At 46.1% G+C, this 21,358-nt stretch overlaps 1 protein-coding gene across 2 annotated transcripts in view; it reads left to right on the forward strand.

Annotated features, from left to right (window-relative positions):
- WSCD1 (WSC domain containing 1) overlaps positions 1-21,358 on the forward strand; it is a 77,157-nt gene that overhangs the window by 43,048 nt on the left and 12,751 nt on the right. For both annotated transcript variants that reach the window (XM_020964759.2, XM_020964761.2), the window contains 3 exons: positions 5,527-5,686; positions 8,535-8,699; positions 11,321-11,521. In XM_020964759.2, the coding sequence (XP_020820418.1) occupies positions 5,527-5,686; positions 8,535-8,699; positions 11,321-11,521 (526 nt within the window). The remainder of the gene's footprint in view (positions 1-5,526; positions 5,687-8,534; positions 8,700-11,320; positions 11,522-21,358) is intronic.

A 21,358-nucleotide genomic window follows, 5' to 3' on the forward strand; every position in this document is an offset into this window, starting at 1 on the left:
AGGGCTACCTAATGCAGTCATCTTGGCCTCTGCCTGTAACAAAAGGGCTAATTTCCTCACCCCTAGCCCTCACCCCCACCCTTCTTGCATTCCTTCCTCCCTCCTACTCAGGAGACAGTCATCATATCAATTACTGCTGGAATTAGGGTTTGTTAGTTGACTCTCCTATGACTCCTTTGACCAAAATTCACTTAATTGGTCCCCACTTTCTTTTTTAGACTTATCCAAAACTTTTTAAAAAATTGCACTTAATAGTACTTTATCTTTTTCCAATTGTTTGTAAAAATAATTTGCAACATTCATTTTTGTAAGATTTTGAGTTCCAAACTTTTCTCCCTCCCTCCCTTTCATCTCCCCTCCCCAAGACAGCAAGCAATTTGATATAGCCTATACATGTACAATCATGTTAAACATACTTCCACATTAGTCATGTTGTGAAAGAAGGATCAGAACAAAAGGGAAAAACCACTAGAAAGAAAAAAACAAAAAAAAAGCAAAAAAAGAGCAAATCGTCTGCTCCGATCTGCTTTCAGACTCCATAGTTCTTTCTCTGGATGTGGACAGCATTTTCCATCATGAGTCTTTTGGTTGTCTTAGATCATTATATTGCTGAGAAGAGCTAAGTCTATCATAATTGGTCATACACAGTGTGGCTGTTAGTGTGTACAATGTTCTGCTGGTTCTGCTCACTTCACTCAGAATCAGTCCATACAAGTCTTTCCAGGTTGTTTTCTGAAATCCACTTGCTCATCATTTCTTATAGAATAGTAGTATTCCATCACATTCACATACCACAACTTGTTCAGCCTTTCCCCAACTGATGGGCATCCCCTCAATTTCCAATTCTTTGCCACCACAGAAAGAACTGCTATAAATATTTTTATACATGTGGGTCCTTTTCCCTTTTTTATGATCTCTTTGGGATACAGACTTTGTCTCTACTTTCTTATGAATGTTAGGTGACCCTATTAATTGTACTTCCAGGTTCTTGAGCACTTTGGGACTCTCTTTTCCATTGATCAAATGAGTTAATATTTGGAAAGTGCTTAGCACAGTGCCTGGGGCATAGTAGGCACCCTATAAAATTCTATTCCTTTCCTTTCCTTTGTATCCCAAATTCTTGGTAGGATGCCTGGCACACAGGAATTTAATAAAGGCTTTCTTCATTCATTATTGGTTTGTGTATTTTGTATTTTCTTATCACTTTCCTTTGAAGTCTTGGTTTTGCTGACATATAATTATGTGTTGTAGTTTCTGATCATTCTTTTTATATTCTTGATTTTTTTGTGAATTCTCTTGTTCACTTTTTTGGGATAATTTTATTTTCCTCTTTAGTTGACCAGGTTGGCTAATGGTTTATTGATTTTGTTAATCTTTTAAAAATAACCAGCTTAGTTTTGTCAATACTAGAGTTTTCCTATTTTCCATTTTCCTGATTTCTTTGTTTCTCTTCCAATTTTCTGGATTTCTTCTTTTGTGCTTGTGTTAGGGCTGCTAATTCATTGATTTCTAGTCATTTGAATGACATGCTTGGTTAGCTAATCCTCTCTTTTTCTATTTTGTTAACAAGTTTTCAGAGACAAACACTTTTCTCCCAAAATTGTTTTAGTTGCATCTGTAAAGTTTTGGAAATTTTAAATTATTACTATTTTAACATAATTATTTTTATTTCTGTGATTTTGACTAAGCCCTTATTCAGGATGTTGTTACGTAGTCTTTATTTTGGTGTGGGTGTTTTGCTTATATTTCTTCTATTAATTATTAATTTCCTTGAAGTGTTGTTTGGTTGTTTCAGTTGTATTTGACCCTTTGTGACCCTATTTGGTGCTGTCTTGGCAAAGATACTGGAGTGGTTTGCCATCTTCTTCTCTGGCTTATTTTACAGATGAGGAAACTGAGGCAAACATGGTGAAGTGACTTGTCCATGGTTACAGAGTTAGTGTTGGAGAGCAGATTTGAACTCAGGAAGATGAGTCTTCCTGGCTCTAGGCCCAGAACTCTATCCACTGCAGCGCCACCTAGCTGCCCCATCTATAACTTAGAGAGGAATATTAAAGACTCCTACTATTACTGTGTTTTTGCCAATATCTTCTTGCAATTTGCCTAGTTTTTCTCTTAAGAACTTAGCCACCATACCATTTTGTGCTTATGCAGGTAACACTTTAATTTTTCCTGTTTATGATGCTGTCGACCACAATACAGTTTCCTTATCTCTTTTGACTTTATTAATTTTTATTGTTGCCTTATCTGAGATCCAAATTATATCACCTACTTTTTTAGAGTAGTGTGAAGCATAGTAGATTTTGTTCCATCCCCTTATTTTCATTCTGTATGTGACTTGTATTTCTTATATGCTGCAAATTGTGGGAGTTTTGTGTGTGTGTGTGTGTGTGTGTGTGTGTGTGTGTGTGTGGCAGTTGGGGTTAAATGACTTGCCCAGAGTCACACAGCTAGGAAATATTATGTGTCTGAGGCCGGATTTAAACTCAGGTCCTCCTAACTCCAGGGCCATTGCTCTATCCACTGCACCACCCAGCTGCCCCCAAATTGTTTTTTTTTTGTCTTCTTATTTACTCAATTCTCAATTCTTTTTCTTGTTGTTGGAGAAATTAATCCATTCACTTTTAGGGTGATAATGATCTCTCTCTTTCTTTTTTTTGTTTTCTTCTACTTACTATTTATGTTTGTATGTGAAGGATCAAGAGTGGGAAAGGAAAGGAACAAGGGCAGACCAGGAAAGATAAGTTTAGAGAACAGGGATGGATGGATGGACCTGCAATCATGGTGAAGAGTAAGTTTAGGAGGAGTGATGCAGAGGGAAAAATGATGATGGATAGAAGGGAAAATGATGATGGATAGAAGGTGAAATGGTGGATAAAGATCAGAGAGAGGAAGTTCACAGTCCTGGCTCATCGAGGTAGAACAGTTGTGGGTAATGGTCAGATCGAGGTTTGATCATCCTCATGTATGGTTGAGGTAGAGTAAGGATAAACCTGCCCACCTCCCAGTTACCATTTCTAGAGGGTGGCTGGGTTTGCAAAGCACTTGCCACACACTGATTGTTTGTCAAAGTGGCATTATCTTCATTTTACAAATGAAGAGACCACAGCTCAGTCTGGGTCCTATATGGTGGGTATTTATAGTTAGATTTGAACTTGTCCCTTGACTGCAAGTCAAGGCATCTAGGTAGCACAGTGGATGGAGCCTAGACTCTGAGTCACGGAAACCTGAATTCAAATCCTGCTGCATACTCTCCCTGGTAGCAATCCTGGGCAAGTCAAGTAACCTCTCAGTGCCTCAATTTCCTTATTTGTAAAACAGGGTTAATAATAGCACCTACCTCTCAGTGTTGTTGTGAGGATCAAGTGAGCAGACACATATAGGCTTCATAAACCTTAAAGTCCTCTCTAAATGGTAGCTAGTATTATTAGTAGAATCGATTATAGCAATAACAATAGTGAAACTTAGTATTCGTGAGCCAAGCATTCTTTCTTCTGGATCATTCTTCCCTCAAAGGCTGATTAATTTTGGTCACTGAAAGAGTCTTCATTTTAGCCACAGACCGAGTCCTAGGCCAGGCCACTGAGTGACCCCCCCCTCCACCCCCACCACTGGCCTTTGACAGATTTGGCTGGAAAACAGATGGTCAGAAAGGCTTGTCTGAATTCATGAAAGGGAAGGTGGACAAGGTCCAGTGAGCTCCGCTCTTAATGGCCTCAGATCACCAGGAGAATTTGTATCTGAAAAGGCAGCCTGTTGATCCAAGGCTTCTGATTGAAGAGCTGGTCACGTAGCTCCTGCCTGGCTGAGAAACGGCCAGCAAGTCTTTGGGGAGGGAATCAAATTGAAGCAATCTCTCGTATTTATAAACCTTTCATTCTTCCACTTACAAACCTAGTCCTGCCCCTCCTGGAGCCGGGCAGATCATCCTTCTGACAGGAGGTCCTCTGGGGACATGGGGGGCTTCTGGAGACATGTGATGGCCACCAGGATTACAGGAACACTGCCCTCCCCCTGCCCCCTACTTGACCCAAGCTGCAGGGGACTCTGGGACAAGCTGGAGAAGCTTTGTAGCTGCACAGGAATAATCTATACCTAGCACCCAACATGGTGCCTCACACTGAGCTAGAGCTTAATGCTTGTTGCTTGGCCCCAGCCTCCTGAGTGCTGTGCTCTTAGAGGTCACTGGATGAAAATATCCCAGAGACCCTGAGATTTAGGAAGGCCTGAGCAGAGCTGAGGATGCTGGGGCTGTCCTTCCTACCACAGCGCTGGGCTGCAAATACTGACTGAGCACCCTAAGGATGTGGGGCTTAGGGTCTAGAACAGCAGTGCCCTTAGCACTGGCCATGTCTAACGGAAGGTCCCTGATGCAAAAAGGGAGGAAATGCAGTTGGAATCATGATTCTTCTGTTGCCCAGATCTCTCTCCTCTCCATAGATGTACCATGTGTCACAGGGAGCCATGTTGGACTGGAGGCCCATTGGTCTGGTCAGTCTGATTGTGTCCTCATATTCTGCAAGGTCACCCAGGCTTTCCCTGCAATAGCCCACCAAGAGGTGTCTGTACCTGCCTGTGAACAGGTGACTTCACTGGGATCTTGGTCAAGGCTTGGGTTCAGCATAAGACGCTCTCTGGGCAGTGGTCAGTGAGGGAGGCCATGCGTTCTTTGGTACAGTTGAAATGAAAGGGTAGAGAATATGCATTTTTATTAAGCACCTACTATGTGCAGGCACGGTGCTAAAAGCTTTTACAAATATGATCTCATTCGACCCTAGCAACAACCCTGGGGGTAGGTGCTTTTATTATCCCCATTTTACAGATGAGGAAACTGAGAAATAGGTAAATGACTTGCCAAAAGACACACAGCTAGTAATTGTCTGAGGTGGGATTAGAGCTCCAGGTCTGGTGCTCCATGCACTGTGGTGCCCCCTGCTGCCCTCAAAGGAGGAGAGCAAGAACACTGAGTCCTTTCCAATGACCGAAGATTTGGGTGTGGGGGAATAAAGAGCATTACATTTGGGCTTCTTGGGGCAGCTAGGTGGTGTAGCAGATAAAGCATTGGCCCTGAAGTCAGGAGGACCTGAGTTCAAATCTGGCCTCAGACCAAACATTTGACACTCACTAGCTGTGTGACCCTGGGAAAGTCACTTGACCCCAATTGCTTGAAAAACAAAAAAAAATCTGGACTTCCTCAGCTTTGGAGGTCACAGAACCTCAGAGCTGGGCAGGAGCTCAGAGCCCTCTTGTCCAGCCCCACCCCCAACCTTCCCACAAGGGGTCCCTCCATCACCCCTAGATAGCCTAGCATCTGTTGGGCTGGGAGTGACTTAGGGGTAGGTGGTACGAGTTATTAGACCCATTTTAGAGATGAAGAAACTGAGGCTCCGAGAGGTGCCAACACAATTAGTTATTAAATGGCTGCCACTTCATTTTTGGCTTCCTTCTCCAGCTTCTGCAGCACAGGGTGACACCATCTTTGCATTTGTCCATGAGCCTTCTCTCCTCCTCCATTTGCTCTGACAGGAGTTTCCACTGGCAGTCATCAGAGGCCCTGAGTGCTTTTGTGGCTATCCTACCCCGAAGTTCAGCCTGCATGATGCGGTGGACAGCTCCCTCTGCACCTGGGACCCTGAGACCCCGGGCTGGGGGGATTACTGTGTGGTCTACCAGACACCCATCCAAGGTGAGGTTTGTGCCGAGATGGGGCCAGGGAGACTGCCTCAGTGCCTGGAGTAGACTTACCTAGCACTGGCAGGGGCTGCTCTGTAAGCGGACACTGCAGTTTGGCACTGGGGGAGAGGAAGGGGGCCAGGGCTGGGAGTTTGGAATGTGGGGAGAGTGATGGGGGAAGTGTGTCAGTGCACAGCGGGCGGCTGAGAGGAGGCCCAAGGCATAGGATGCCCTGCTAGCCTTGGCTTCAAATGGGAGATGACTCTGGAAGCTGGGTGGGGATGAGTGGGAAGGACCACCAGTGAGAGTGGCCAAGGCAAGCCAGAGATCTTCAGGGAGGGTGTGGAAGTGAGGAAGGCTCAGATGTCCATGCCGATGTTCTCATTAAGGTGGCCTGTGTGGTGCTCAGGTCCTGAGAGGGGCTGGCCAACGGGCCATCTAAGACCCCCAGGACCCTCGGGGGCTTGTTGCTGCTTCTGTGCTTACACGTGTTCCAGTCCCCTGGGAGGGGCAGCCAGGAGCACTAGTGCGGTCCTCACTACCTCTGTGTGCCATGGTGTGTGGCTTCAGATCCTGCATGAATGTCATCCCCAGAGGGGAAGATGAGCAATGTGGGCTGTATCCTCTTGTGGAAACTCCCTCCATCAAGGCAGGTGGGGAACTCAGTAATCTGAAAGAGGTGCCTGGGAGCCCTGAGGGTCTGGGTGACTTGCCCAGAGTCACACAGTCGATTTGTGTCAGAAATAACACTAGAACCTGAGGCTTCCTGGCTCCAAGCCTGGCCTTCTCCACTCTGCTTCTCGGGGGAAAATAGAGGTTTTAAAGATGGTCAGGGCATATCTCGGAACAATTTAATGTATCACACTGTTCTCCAAATGGAATCCAACCCTCTCTCTTCCTCCCACTGAATTCTGGGCCCAGTGTATCATCCATCAGAAGGCAGACATCCCAATGGATAGCATGGAGGAACTACCAATGCTACTGCTCCAAGGACCCTCAGCCCTGGCTTCTTCATCTTGTGTTGCCAGTGTGGATGACTAAGCTGATTTCTTTTGAATGACCCTGAGTCTACGTGAGGCATCCCTGGAGTTTCTGGTGATCAGCACCACTAGCTCAAGGCTGTTCACATCTGGAGGACCCCTCAGTCCATGGGGGAATCCTCTGCCCATTCAGATTCTGCCCTGGACAGTCTCCACTACACTTCTGAAACCCTTAGGTGAATGGGTGGTGACGGTCCCAATGATACACATATATAGTCTTTAGGGTGCTCCCCCAAGGAAGAGGAACCCAAGCAGGGTCTGGAAACCTGAAGGGAGCCCCAGGGAGCCAAGGCTTCAATGTCCTGGTGGACATCAATCCAAGACATGGAGGCTGGTCTTGGCCCCACAAACTCTGAACCCAGAAAAGCTCCAACTCAGAGCTGTTCCCTAGTACAACCTCCTTGTCTTCCAGAGAAGGATATGGAGACTCAGAGAATTAGGGTAAGTTCTCAAGGGAAGAGTCAAGACCCAGCCCTTCTTTTCTACATGACAGTCCCTCTCATAACTGAATGAACAAAGTGCATTTATTAAGCACAGTCTGAATGCTGGGGATACAGAGTGCAAAGCTCAGACAGTCTCAGCTGGCTAGGAGTTCACATTCCAGTGGGGGAGACAAGTGGAATGTCTCAGCTAAGAGTCAGATAGAAAAGTCTCATGGTCCTTAGGCAGAGCCAAGCTGATAAAGTCATTTCCACTGATAAAACCCTATCAATGTCTGATGTTGGACCATTGGATAGGGCCAAGGACTTTGGGGGCCAGCCCTTTCTTTTCTGGGTCTCTGATAGATGTGGCCAGAGCACCTGCTGGTGCTCTCCCTGGGTGGCATTCCCACAGGACTGCTTTCCAAGAGGTGACTTCTAGGATGCCATTCCCAGGGCTCTGGAGATGCAGGGTGCTGGTTGTCCAGCAGATGAGGCTGGGGTTGGTGGGGGTGAGGAAGCAATCATTCCCCTCAGTGATAGCTATGAGGGCTGAAATGGAAGCAAGCTGATGGTCTGAGGGATTCAGGGCAGTCTCCCATCAGGGTCTTTGGAGAGGTGGTGGCAGTCATTGGACTTGCCTCCCTTCCCCCACACTGGTGACTCTTGGTGGGGATGGCATCATGACAGTAATGATGTGCATGACATGAGGACATCCCTCACTGGCTCCTGCCTGTCAGCCCCGTGTGGCTCTTGGGAAGTCCCTTCCCAGGGCTCTGCAGTAGCAGAGATCAGTCCCTTTCATGCTGGAGTGGCAGTAACTGTGGGGATGGGTCAGCAGAGCCAAGAGACCAGGGTATCCTAGGCTGATGATTTCCTTTTACAGTCAAGTTGTTGAGTGCCCTCAGTGGAGAGAGGTTTCATGCCGGGAGTCACCCACCCTGAGGCACTTGTATATTGGATCTAGAAAAAAAAATCATGTGTCTGGGAGGTGGGCATCAAGAGGTCAGTGGTCTGTGATGAGCACATAGGTCTCGTCTCCCACCTGTCCAACTCTTGCCTGCAGCCAAAAGCTATGAGAAGGCTGGGGCAATGGGCCATCGATGTCCAGGATCTTGGGCATAATGTTCTGGGATCTTGTGGCTGGGGTTCAATGTGGAGTCCTACTCTGGGCAGGCCCAACTAAGAGGGGTCCCAGGCTCTGGCCGAGGACAAACAGGCCTAGAAAGGAGAGTGAGGACCTGGAGGTTGGGGGAGGGGTGCTCCCTAGGGTGCCCCTGGGGCCCAGAAGTCCTCAGGTGGCTTGGGCTGGAGAAAGATCTTTGCTTGGATTTGGGGATCCTCCTATCCCCTCAGCCACTGCTCTGAGTGATGACTGCCTTCCTTGTCCCTGGCCTTGCAGACACACGATGCATTGACAGGCGCTTCTTGCCCAACAAAGCTAAAGTCTTCGTGGCACTGTCCAGCTTCCCAGGTGCTGGCAACACATGGGCCCGTCACCTTATCGAGCATGCCACCGGCTTCTACACGGGCAGCTATTACTTCGATGGTGCACTCTACAATAAAGGTGGGTCCTGGCGACCTTGGAGGAGAGGGCAGGGGGTACAGCAGGGAGGACAGCAGGAGGTGTCCAGTCCCCACTTCTCTGGGTTAGGCAGATTTCTCCAACGAGGTCTGGTCCCTGTGCCGGGCCCTCAAAGAAGCAAGCAGCAGTGCCTCACTCCTTAGGGCCTACTGGTCATGAGGCACCAGAGAAGGGCTTCTTGGCTGTGGTCTGTAACCTTTGTTCCCCCCAAACCTCCAGGTTACCACATTTCCATAGGGTTGGCTTCCTGGTCAATGCTGACTATTTTATTTTATATATATACAAACAGGTTTCTGAGGAAAGTTGGCCCATTGGCATTCCCAGTTAGCCCAGAGGTCCAGGACTCAGGAAAGTGGAGGGTCCCAAGACTGCTGAAGGTCATCCGGAAATCTGGGAACATTTTATCTCAGGGACTTTCTTTTCCTTGTGAACAAATGGGAGGCCTCATTATGCTGAGGAGATATACATAAAGGATAACATTTGGGGTTTTTTAACTGAGCATCTCAGGGATGGAGGGTCAGGGCCTGGACTTGTCAACGTGATTCCCACCATCCATCACCAAGTGTGTGTATGTGTGTATGTGTGTATGTGTGTCGGGGCTGGGGTGGCAGCTGCTGTCCAAGTCACTGCCCTGCTACACCTGGAAGGAAACTTCCAGAGCATCCGAGCCTCATCTCCTCCATCACAGGTGAGGAAACTGAGGCACAGAGAGGGGAAGGGATTTCTTGCAGGTCACACACATACAGTGAGTCAGTCAGCAAGCAGCCACACAACCGATCCTCATTCTTGATGCAGGGAGAGCCCAGGCCAAGAGAGAACGTCTCCTGCCTCACTGCCGGCATCTGACCCAAACCTTCTCAAGAAGTCCTTGGTGGCAGCAGACCCTGGAGGCCTTGCTCCTGTACCTCTGGCCCAGAGCTTCCTTGTGGAGATGGACTTGACTCAGCTAGTCTGAGAGAGGATGGAGGATGGACGTGACTGAAGGGGCCTGGGCAGGCAGTCCTGGTCTGGCTATGGCTGGAAGTGTTCAGTCCACAGCCAATGCCCCCCTCACTTAGAAGGTGTGGGAGCTGGCCAAGAAAGCACTTGTTTTTATCTGAGTGGGCAGCGAAGTTCTTTTAAAACAGCTGTTGTGTTGTGGTCTGGGGATGTTATGTATTGTAGCGTTCAGCTCCTTCATTTTACAAATGAGGAAACGGAGGTCTCCAGACAGGAAGTAACACTGCCTCAGTGAGACTGAATGTGTGCCTCTTGGCATGACTGCCAAACTCAACATGGCTGTGTTAGGCACCGCCTCATCCCATCAGGCTCACAGTCTGTGGAAGCAGCAGGAGATACACCCACAGACAATGAAGTGTGGAGCTCAGTCGGCCAGGCTTGCACCCTTGTGCTGGATCCTTCACGCTCACTCACCCCACACAGTCAGTCTGTCAGTTCTCTTTCCACGTGCATTGCATTTCTCCATCACACCCCTGCTCCATGTCTTGGCCCTGGGTGTCCTCTGTCTGGTCGTCCACCTGCCTGGAAAGCTCTCCCTCCTCCACTCCCACTGCTGAGCGCCCTCGTTTCCTTAAAGTCCTGACTAAAATCCCATCTTGTGCAGGAAGCCTTCCCATTCCCTCTGAATTCTAGTGCCTTCCCTCTGTTGATTAGGTTCTGCCTATCCTGTATAGGGCTTGTTTGTCCATAGCTGCTTGCTTGTTTTCACCTCTGTTAGGCTGTTACTCCTAGCACCTGGGATTTGTACCCAATCAGTCAATCATATTGAGATAGCAAGCTTTGCAAGGGCAGGGACTTTCTTTTGCCTCTTTTTTATCCCTGGTACTTAGCACAACACCCAACACATAGTAGGGGCTTAATAAATGTTTTTTGATTTGTTGACTGATTATTTTACTTCTGACTTTTCATTCCCAGCACTTAGCACAGTGCTTGGCACATAGCTGGTGCTTAATAACTGCCTATCTCTGTGGGTGAATATTGCCTGGTTTTAACCCCTAATGGAAACCATCGACTGACCCAAAGATGGTCTAGAGACCATGTCTACACATTCCCTGAATGTCTGAGCCTGTTAACCACTAGGCAGACTGGCGGGATTTTCAGAGTTGGGTGCTGTAGTGTGTGGTCTCTGGTGTTGAGAAGAAACAGCCCAGTCTGGAACTGTCTGATGCCCTTTCTGAGATGAGAACAGCTCCATACTGAAGCACCCATAGAGTTAGAGACCAAGTGAGCAAGGCCGCATGGTAGTCATGGAATCTAGCCTTCTTCTGCAAATGGAAAAATGAGGGTCTCTAGATAGGGTAAGGGACTTTTCCAAGGTCTCATAGTGAGACCAAGACCATGGCAAAGCCAGACTCAAAGCCAGTTCTGTGGTCTTTCACCTCACCATGCTCCTTCTTCCAGAATGTTTGCTGAACACCTTCCATGTGTGCAGAATAGAGGCAAATGTTCTCAAAGATCTGAATCTACTTGTATATGGATCAAGGAAGGGCCACAGACTTAGAAGTCAAAATGGTGGCACTGACTTTATATCTCCACCCCACCTTCCTGTGGGAAAGAGGAGCATCCCTGCATGCTTGGGTCTAATTTCCTTTTTTTCATTTAAGGTTTTAAAGGGGAGAAAGACCACTGGAGGAGCAGAAGGACCATATGTGTGAAAACCCATGAAAGTGGAAAGAGAGAGATTGAAACGTTTGATGCTGCCATCCTGCTCATACGGAATCCATACAGGTCACTCATGGCAGAATTCAACCGGAAGTGTGCTGGGCACTTGGGATATGCCACAGACAGGAACTGGAAGAGTCAAGGTAATTTGAGAGCCGGGGGCACCAGGGAAGCAGGAGGTGGGTGGACATTAGACTTCACAACAGCAAAAGGAGAGAGCTGGACCAGATGGCCTGCAGGACCTCAGTGGGACAGGCTGACGGGAGCAGAGACACTCAAAGCCCCCCTCCCTTTCTTTTAAAAATGGCACCAACATATTTTGTCTTTACCTTTAATTTTGAATAAGTCCTCTCACCATTCCCTATGCCTTTAGAATAGAAGCCAAGCCTTTCTTGGAACAAAGAATAAAACTAAGAAAGAAAGCCCAGCAGGTCCACAACACTGCCCAGTGTGTGCATCAAGCCTGCCAGCCATGACGGCAGTGTTGTACACCCATGGCTCCCCCCTGCCACAGAGGGAAGGGGGCTCCTGGTGTGGGAGCCAAGCTTGGGCAGTAGAAGGATGCAGCCCTCGGTTTCTCCTGCTGGTGTTATTCACTGCATGTCTGCTTTACTTTGCATCAGGTTAGGCTGCTCTCTGCAGGCTTCTCTCTACTCATCATAGCCCTTGTTTCTTAGGGTATGATAGTGATTTCCCAAGATGCCCGTGCACCTTGCCAGTGTGACCCTCCCTCAGTGGGCATGCATTGTTTTCATTTCTCTGCCAGTTGGCTCCCATGAGTGCCCCTATCCTAGAACTGCTCGGCTCTGGACAGGCCTATAGGGACCCAGCCTTGGGGTGCAGACCCTCACCCTTCAGAGGTCTTTTCAGGGTAGGGTCAGTGCTAAGGGTGAGAGCCTCTAATTCTGAGGTGCTAATTCACTCATCTCTCAGTTTCAGCTGAGGCTTGGTTGGTCTTCCAGACTCTTATGACTGACTGGCATCTTGCACAGGGGTTGCTTAGAGATCCTTGCAGCACTACTTTATAGGACATCCTCTGGCCCTAGGGCTATGTGACCAGGGATGTGCTTGGGGCACTCCTGTGCTCCCACTCTCCTCCCTGTAATAATAATAATAATAATAATAATAATAATAATAATAATAATAATAATAAACAATTAGCTAACATTTAGATGGCATTCACTGTGTGTCAGGCACTGTGCTAAGTACCAGACAATTATTATCTCATTTGATCCTCACAACAACCCTGAGAGGTAGATGCTATAATTATCCCCATTTTACAGATAAGGAAACTGAGGCAGACAGGCTAAGTGACTTGCCCAGGGTCACATAGCTAGGAATTGCCTGAGCTGGATCTGAACTCAGGTCCTCTTGGCCTACTGCTCTATCCACCATCCCACCTAGCTACCCCCTACTGTGTGAAACTTGGTTTTGGGTCTTGCTCCCACCTGTGGCTGGCTGCTGCCTACCCATCCCAAGGAAGCCCTCTGTCTGTGGTCAATGTGGTCCTCAGGCAGCCCATAAGGATAGGCCTCAGAACTTTCCTAGCCTTTGAAAATAGAGCATTTCCTAAGACTGGGGAAAGTATAAGCTGGAGACAGCCAGCTCTGAAGGACGCTTCCTCAGACTCAGGAGCCTTGCTTAGGTGGTGCTCTGTATCAGTCTGAACACCCAGAGCAAGGGTAGGAGGCATAAGGTGCCTGAAGCTGGGGCAATGGGAGGGGCAGGGAGTGTGGTAAGAGCAGAGCCCTAGCCTGGCTTAGCCCACAACTGGCACCCAAAGCAGAGCCAGTGAAGGAGTCAAGGAAATGTATGACCCTGCACTGGCCAATTCCACAGCTGGGTAGGATGAGACCTACCAGGAAGGGATGGGTGGATGGAGAGGCCATACTCTCCTTCCCGGCAGGTCTCCGAGTTCAGTGCATGGGACACCCTCTTGCTGATTCTCATGCCCCACTCAGCCCCAACCCCCCAGCACACCAGCCCTCCACATGCTTAGGAACCTACTTTGACCTCAGTCTTGGCCAGACCCAATCAGAAATGTGGTGGTCTCTCTGTGTGTGTGTGTGTGTATGTGTGTAAAAGCACATGGGGGCCACTCTTCCCTGCCCCCCCCACCATCTGTGTTCCACAGAACACTGTCCCTTCTGAAGCCTGATCCTAGTACGTACTTAATAAAGGTTTATTGATTGGTTAACTAAAAGCCAAACAGAGGTTCTAGATGTCAAAGGGAGCCACTGAAGGAGGATGAACTAGAATGGGGAGAGACCTGAGGCAGGCATTCCCCCACCAGCTATTGCAATAATCCAAGTGTGAGGTAATGAGTGTCTGCACCAGAAGGGCAGCTGTGTGAGTTGGGAGAATGGGGTGGAGGTGGGGAGATATGTGAAAATTATTGTGACAGTAGAGACAACAGATTTTAGCAACACATTAGATTGGGGAGGAGAACTGGGTTACTCTAAGTTGTGCACCTGGGGGACTGGGAGGATGGTAGTGCCATCCACAGTAAGAGGGAAGTCTGGAAGAGGGAAGAGTTTTGGGAAAAGAGTGCTTTCAGTTTTGGACGTGTTGTTAATCTCGAGATATCTACAAGGCATACAATTCAATATGTTCAGGAAACTGTGATGTTAGGAGAGAGATTCAATATGTATAGACTGACCTGGGAATCATCTGTACAGAGATGCTTGTTGAAGCCTTATGAGCTCACCAAATGCAATAGCATGGAAGGGAAAGAGAGGAGGATCAACAGCGTGTCCTTAGGAAACACCTAAAGTTAGTGGGAGCGAAGTGGAAATGTCCCACAAAGGAAACTGTGAAAGGCTGGTCAATGGGGTAGAAACATCAGGGTCATGGAAACCCAGAAAAGAGAGAGCACCCAGGAGTATAGGGTTAGTGATAGAAGGGTTAATATAATCACTATTGTTATGGGGGTGGATTTGTTTCATAAGTTAGCTAATGATTTAATATTGGTTGTGGATGTTAGGTTTAGGGTTAGAAATATAGTTAGTGTAGCAGTAATGTAAATAAGTAGGTTTAAGAGAGTTATGGTTGTATTAATTAGGATAATAATAGTTATTCAGCCTATGTAAGCAATGGATGAATATGCTAGAATTTTTTGTAGGTGTGTTTGATTTAGTCCTCCTCACCCTCCTAGTAGTGTTGATAGAATGGCTAGGGTTGCTAAGATCTTTATGTTTAGTGACGGTGAGATTTGGTATATGATTGATATGGGGGCTACTTTTTGTCAAGTTAGTAGGATTATGCTGGATAGGAGTGGAATTCCTTGTGTAACTTCAGGTACTCAGAAGTGGAATGGTGCTAGTCCTAGTTTAATGGCTAGGGCTAGTGTTATGAAGATTGAAGCTAGGTGGTCAGATATTTGGAGTAGAGTTCATTGATTTGTTATTCAGGCGTTATAGATAATAGCGAATATAATCATTATTGATGCAGTTGATTGTGTTAAAAATATTTGATGGCAGATTCGGTGGCTTGTGAGTGGTTGGGATGATAAGATAAGATAAGTACCATGTCAAAGGCAGAAGAAAGAGGATTGATAAAAGGCCATTGGGATTGGGGACTTTGGAGAGAGCAGCTCCAGTTGGCTGATGAGGCTGAAAGCCAGACTCCAGAGGATTTATAAGAGAGTTGGAGGAGAGGAGTGGAGGCATTGATTGCAAAGGGCTCTCTCAAGGAGTTTCCATGGAAGAGAGTTACTAATGGAAGAAACCTTGGGAGAATCTCTTAAAGAAACAATTGGCTGAGACAAGGGGCTGACTTCTTTATTGGTCTAAGAATAATCATGGGTCAATCTTTAATTGAACATTATCTTGGTGTGTGTATATTCATTAAGGAAATTGGTGTATAATTTTCTTTTTTCATGTTATTTTAACCTCATTTTCAAATTACTACTGTATTTGTCTGATCAGAGACATTGGGTAATGCCCTATCATGCTCTGCATATGAATCATCTGTGCAACACATGGGGTACTTATTCCAAGAAAATTAGAAAGAATTCCCCTAAGAATTCCCATTAAAGAAATTATCCATCATGACCAGGTAGGATGTATACCAAACCATGCAAGGCTAGTTCAGTATCAGAAAACACAGGAACAAAACCTGACTAGAGACCCCATCTAGTACCTGGAACTATCTGGCCAGAGCACAGGCAAAATAAGAGGGGCCACTGATATTGGAGCTGCTTTTGAAAAAAATTTTGGACCAATTATCATTATGGGAAATTGGGTAAAACCAAGGAGCTAAGAAGGCAAATGTGCCCAGAGGCAAAATGGAAGATAAACAGACCAGGGCATGGCTTGAGGACCCAACCACATGGATGCAAGAAATGGGAAGGTGGAAGCTTCTCATATCTAGGTTTGCTTTTTTAAAAATTTTATTAATTTATTCTGATTTATCAACAATCACTTCCATATGCATTTGAGTTTAAAATTTTTCTCCCCCTTCCTCCCCACCACCCTCCCCAAGACGGTGCACAATCTGATATAGGCTATACATTTATATTCCTATTAAACATATTTTCACATTAGTGAAGTTGTAAGCTAAAATTAAAATCAATAGGAGGAACCATCAGAAAGAGAAAACAAAACTCAACAGAAGAGGAAAAAAAGATAGGGATTCAACTTTTACGTTTATGATTACTATCTGTGTCTTTTTCTCCATCCTTTTTCCCCCGTTTATGCTTTTCTTTCTCCTCTCTCCCTTCCCCCCCTCACCAGTACTTTGCTTTTGACCACCGCCTCCTTCAGTCTCTCCTCCCTTCTATTATTCCCCTCCCCCACTTCTTCCTTCCCATCCACCCTCCCTTTTCTTTCCCCTTTTGCCTCCTACTGCCCAAAAGGCGGAGTTAGATTTCCATACCTAACTGATTATGTTATTCCCTTCTTGAGCCAAATCTGATGACAGTAAGGTTCAAACAATGCTCACCTCCCTCCCTTCTTTCCCTTTGCTGTAATAGGATTTTCTGTCTTTTCCTGCAATGTAATTTACCCTTGTCTGCCTCCTCCTTTCTCAGTACATTTTCTAAGATCAGACTAATCCTCTTACTTGGATCCATTTAACCCACTTGATTAGATTTTTTTTTATCATTACATCAAAGTCAACTAATATCCACCCCCTTTATGTATACTCCTTTAACATGGTGTAGTAACAATACAGTTCTCAAGAGTTGCAAGTGTCATCTTCCCTTGTAGGGATGTAAACAGTTTGCCCTTTATTAACAACATTTTGTATCTTTCTGTCCCATTTACCTTTTTATGTCTTTCTTGAATCTTGCACTTGAAGATCAAATTTTTTTGTTGAGCTCTGGTCTTTTTATGAGGAAGGTTTGGAAGTCCACTGTTTCATTGAATATCCATCTCCTCCCTTGAAAAATCATGCTCATTTTTGCAGGGTAGTTGATCCTTGGCTGCAACCCAAGCTCCTTTGCCTTACTGAATATCATGTTCCATGCCCTGTGGTCTTTTATTGTAGAAGCTGGAAGGTCCTGTGTAATCCTGATTGTGATTCCATGATATTTAAATTGCTTCTTTCTGGCTGCTTGCAGCACCTTCTCTTTCTTCTGGTAATTTTGGAATTTTGCTCTTATATTCCTTGGTGTTGTTAATTTGGGATCTCTTTCAGGTGGTGAGCGGTGTATTCTTTCTATGGTTATTTTACCTTCTGGTTCTAGGACTTCAGGTCAGTTTCCCTTTATGATTTCCTGAAAGATACTGTCCAGGCTCTTTTTTTTTTTAATCATGATTTTCAGGTAGTCCAGTGATTTTTAAATTGTCTCTCCTGGATCGATTTTCCAGGTCAGTTGTTTTACCGATGAATTATTTCATGTTTTCATCCATTTTTTCATTTTTTTGTTTCTGTTTGATTCTTGCTCTCTCATAGAATCATTAGTTTCCATTTGTCCAATTCTAGTTTTTAACAGATTGTTTTCTTCTGTTAGTTTTTGTACTTTCTTCTTCAATTGGCCAATTGTATTTTTAAGGGATTTGTTTTCTTCAGTGTACTTTTTTTTTTTTCCAGTTGGCCAATTGTGTTTTTTAGGGACCTGTTTTCTTCAGTGTACTTTTTTTCCAATTGGCCAATTGTATTTTTTAAGGACTCTTCTACCTCTCTCATTAGACTTTTAAAATCCTTCTTGAGCTCCTCTAAGAAGGCTTTTTGGGCTTCAGACCAGTTCATATTCCCTTTTGATGTTGAAGATGTGGGTTTGTTGACAATGATGTCCTCTTCAGAATTTCTGTCTTGATCTTCACTCTTCTCATAATATGAATCTATGGTAACATTTCTACTCATGGTTTTTCATTCTGTTTGGCTTTAAAGAGATTGAGCTCTCCTGCTGGGGAACAGAGGGCACTAACCCAAGCTTCTTGTGTTGGGAGCCTAGGTCTTGGTCACTGGCTTCATGTGCTGGGGCCTCTTATGTTGGCAATTGGAGGCTGAAGGGTTTTGGCAGCTTACCTGGTGATGGGCTGGAATCAGCAAGGCTGGAAACTTTCAGGCAATTCTAGTTGCTACTTTTCTTTCCTTTAGCTTTCTTCAGCTCCTTTTAGATGGGTGCTGCAGGGTGTTTATCTGCCTGGGGCCCCTTTCAATGCTGCCTCCCTCCTTTCTGCTAATGCACTGGGAGATTCCTTTGTGGTAGAGTGCCGAGGCACCTGGTGGTTTTCTGAGCTGGTTTCCTCTGGTTTCCCCACCCTCACTGAGGCAGTTAGAGGTCCAGGTGTTGGTGTTTGCCTGCTCTACCACCTGGGCTTCAGGATCTCCTCCTGTTTGACAGTTGGAGGCTGTAGGGTTCTGACAGCTTACCTGGTGTTGGGTTGGAGTCAGCAAGGCTGAGACTTTAGGGAGGCTTTAGGTTGTTTTCTTCAGCTCCTTTCACATGAATGCTGCAGGATGCTTATCTGCCTGGGGCCCTTTGTAGTGCTAAGGCACTGGGAGACCGGTTTGCTGGGCTGCTGCACTGCTGTTCCCTGTCTTTCTTCTAGTTCAGGTGTTCCAGGTATTTTTTTTCTAGGGTGTTATTTTCTGGGTTTTCAGAGGTTGATAGGGGAGGATGAGAGTGACTACCTTTTTACTTCTTCCTGGGTTTGCTTTTAATCAAGCTGGGGAATGGTCTGAGCTGTTAGCCAACAAAAATAATAATGATTAGAAAGTCCCACTAGAAAGACAAAGAAATCTACAACCAAAATAGTGAATTTAAGCTCTGAAAATTTTAAAGCAAAAGTGTGGAACTGAACTAATTCCCCAAATATTGTCTTATTAAGTAAAGGAGAAAATAAAACCCTGCTGTGAGTCCACAGCAAAGTGAGCCCTGACAACCAACTTGCTCCCCCTGAGCAACAGAAGGTCACGCCTCACTCTGGAGAAGGGAGATACTGGTGGTGCCCTAAGTAAAGCCAGACTGGAAAGATGAGATTCCTGTTGTGATTTGCTGTTGCTTTGAAGGTAGTTTCAGGTTATTTGGGACTGCTGAATGAACAAATAAGTCATTTATTAAGCATTAATGTGTAAAATGTTGCTAAGTGTTGGGACACAGAGAGGCAGGCAGTTACTACCCTCAGGGAGACAAGACATGAGGATTTCAGCTACAAGTCAGTGGGGGGAAGTCCTCTGGTCCTTAGCAGCCAGCAGGAAAGCCTATGGTCAGGCTTCTTCTCTGATGCTTGATTAAAGTGCTAAAATTGTATCAGTTTCTGATGTTGATTGGATAGGCTGAGGATTTGTATGCCAGGGACTTTCTTTTCTGGGCCCTCTGCAGGAGCAGATAGTTTCCAGGTTATGTCTCCACAGGGGCTGCTTCCCAGGACCATGGCTACATGTCCTAGCCTGGAAGCCTGGCTCTTCCCAAGGCTCTTGGGGCTCCAGGTCCTGGGCTGTCCTTATCAAGGTGTGGAGGAGAGATGGCTGTCAAGGTGGTGGTGGTGGTGGCTCAGCTTGCCTGACATACGCCACCTCCCCTGCTTTCACTGGGCTGGTTGCCAGTCCAGTCAGTGGCGGTTGGTGGGGATGTCTGGCCCTTCCAGCTCTGGGTGTAGGATCCTATAATTCTCAGTCTCTTTCCCTCCTGGTCCCCAGTTTTCTTATCAATAAAATGTGCCTTTAAGATTCCTTCCAGGTCTAGAGCTCTGATCCATGTTTCTAGATATTCTCTTGGTGAAACCTACCAGGACCTGCTCACTGGCACAAACAGGAGAGAAGAGATCAGTCAAAAGAAACTATAGTAGAATACTAGAATACAAATCCCTTGGGGTCATGATCTTTGGCATTTACCACCACACTTGGGGCAGAGTAAGCACTTACTAAATGCTCCTCTATCCATCCACCCATCCATCCATCCCTCCAATACTCCATCCATCCATCCCTCTAATCCTCCATCCATCCATCCACTCATCCATCTATCCATCCATCTATCCCTCCCTCCAATCCTCCATCCATCCATCCATCCATCCATCCATCCATCCCTCCAATTCTCCATCCATCTATCTATCCATCCATCCATCCATCCATCCATCCATCCATCCATCCATCCCTCCAATTCTCCATCCATCTATCTATCCATCCATCCATTCATCCATCCATCCATCCATCCATCTACTCATCCATCCATCCATCCATTCATCCATCCCTCCAATCCTCCATCCATCTATCCATCCATCCATCCATCCATCCATCCATCCATCCATCCGTCCATCCATCCATCCATTCTTTCACAATGACAGCAATAACACTATCTTTCTTTTAAACTTTTTTAACACTTAAAAAGCACTTTCCTTCCAACAACCCTGCAAAGAATATGTTATAAGTAACATTATTGTCATTAATCCTTTGTTCTCAAAGAGGGCCAATGACGTCAGGAGGGTGATGTCTTGACTTGTAAGTCAATTGGATTTAAGTGAGTTAGAGCTCTGCAAAGTCATCAGCCACACTCTCTCCTATAGAGTCATTGGAGTCCAGTGGCAAGACATAGGTCAAGACAACTGGCAATGGCCCCCACAAGTAACATTATGCCCATTTTTCAGATAAGGAAAATGAAACCTGGAGACGTCAGGTGATTTGTCAGGTATTTATTTGGTAGCAGAACCCAAAGGGAAACCCAGGTGTCCTGACTCTTAACCCAAAATCCTAATTCCACTCCACTGGACTGCAGAGAGGTACATGAGCTGATGCAGAGTGAAGTAAGCAGACCCAGGAAAATGGAAATAGCTCCTGAAATGAAGCCTGAAGCTGTAATATTATAATGACCAAAGCCTGGCTCCTGAGGAGAGGTGGGAGCCTATACACCCCTCCATTCTTTGCAGAGATGCATGGGGAATCCTTCATCATTAAGAGACAGGAACATCCTTTCAGGAGGGTTGGCTGCACAGCTCCATGAATTCTGGGCTTCCAGCAAAGGCCTCACCACAGCCCAGAATCCCAGACCGGAGCTGGAAGAGATTCCAGGAGCATCTCACTCCCCTTCTCCTCGGCAGCATCGCTGACCAGGAGCATTGCAAGCTTAGCTTGAGGACCTGCAGGGAAGGCTCCTGAGGCAGCCTTTTCCACTGTGGAATGGCTCTGCATATCAGGAAGTCCTTCTTGACAATCAGCCTGGCAGTGTCTCCCTCGACTAAATATTGCATCAAACGGAGGAATGTGCCAGGTGGGTCAGTGAAAGACTGAGCCATTTATTATTCTGAGGGTCCTGGTTATATAGTGAAAGCTAACAATCATCCCCGAGGCATTCCCATGATTCTTACTGACTAATCCCAGCCCTTATGGCATCCTTAATTGTTCACACCTGCTTTTCATCAAGGTTCAAGGGGCAGAATATTCTAACACCTTCCAGGCACATATTCTGAATAATTAAGCCCTTATGGGTAGGAAAGGAAAGAGTCAAGCTCTAACCTAAATTCCTTATCCCATATTAAACTCTTCAGCTTTGGCCCTCAACATAGCAGAATGAGCCACAGCTTTGATCTCCCCTCCAG

The sequence above is a fragment of the Phascolarctos cinereus genome, unplaced genomic scaffold, assembly GCF_003287225.1.
Source record: "Phascolarctos cinereus isolate Bilbo 61053 unplaced genomic scaffold, phaCin_HiC Scaffold_7;HRSCAF=346, whole genome shotgun sequence".
NCBI classification, from domain to species: Eukaryota; Metazoa; Chordata; class Mammalia; order Diprotodontia; family Phascolarctidae; genus Phascolarctos; species Phascolarctos cinereus.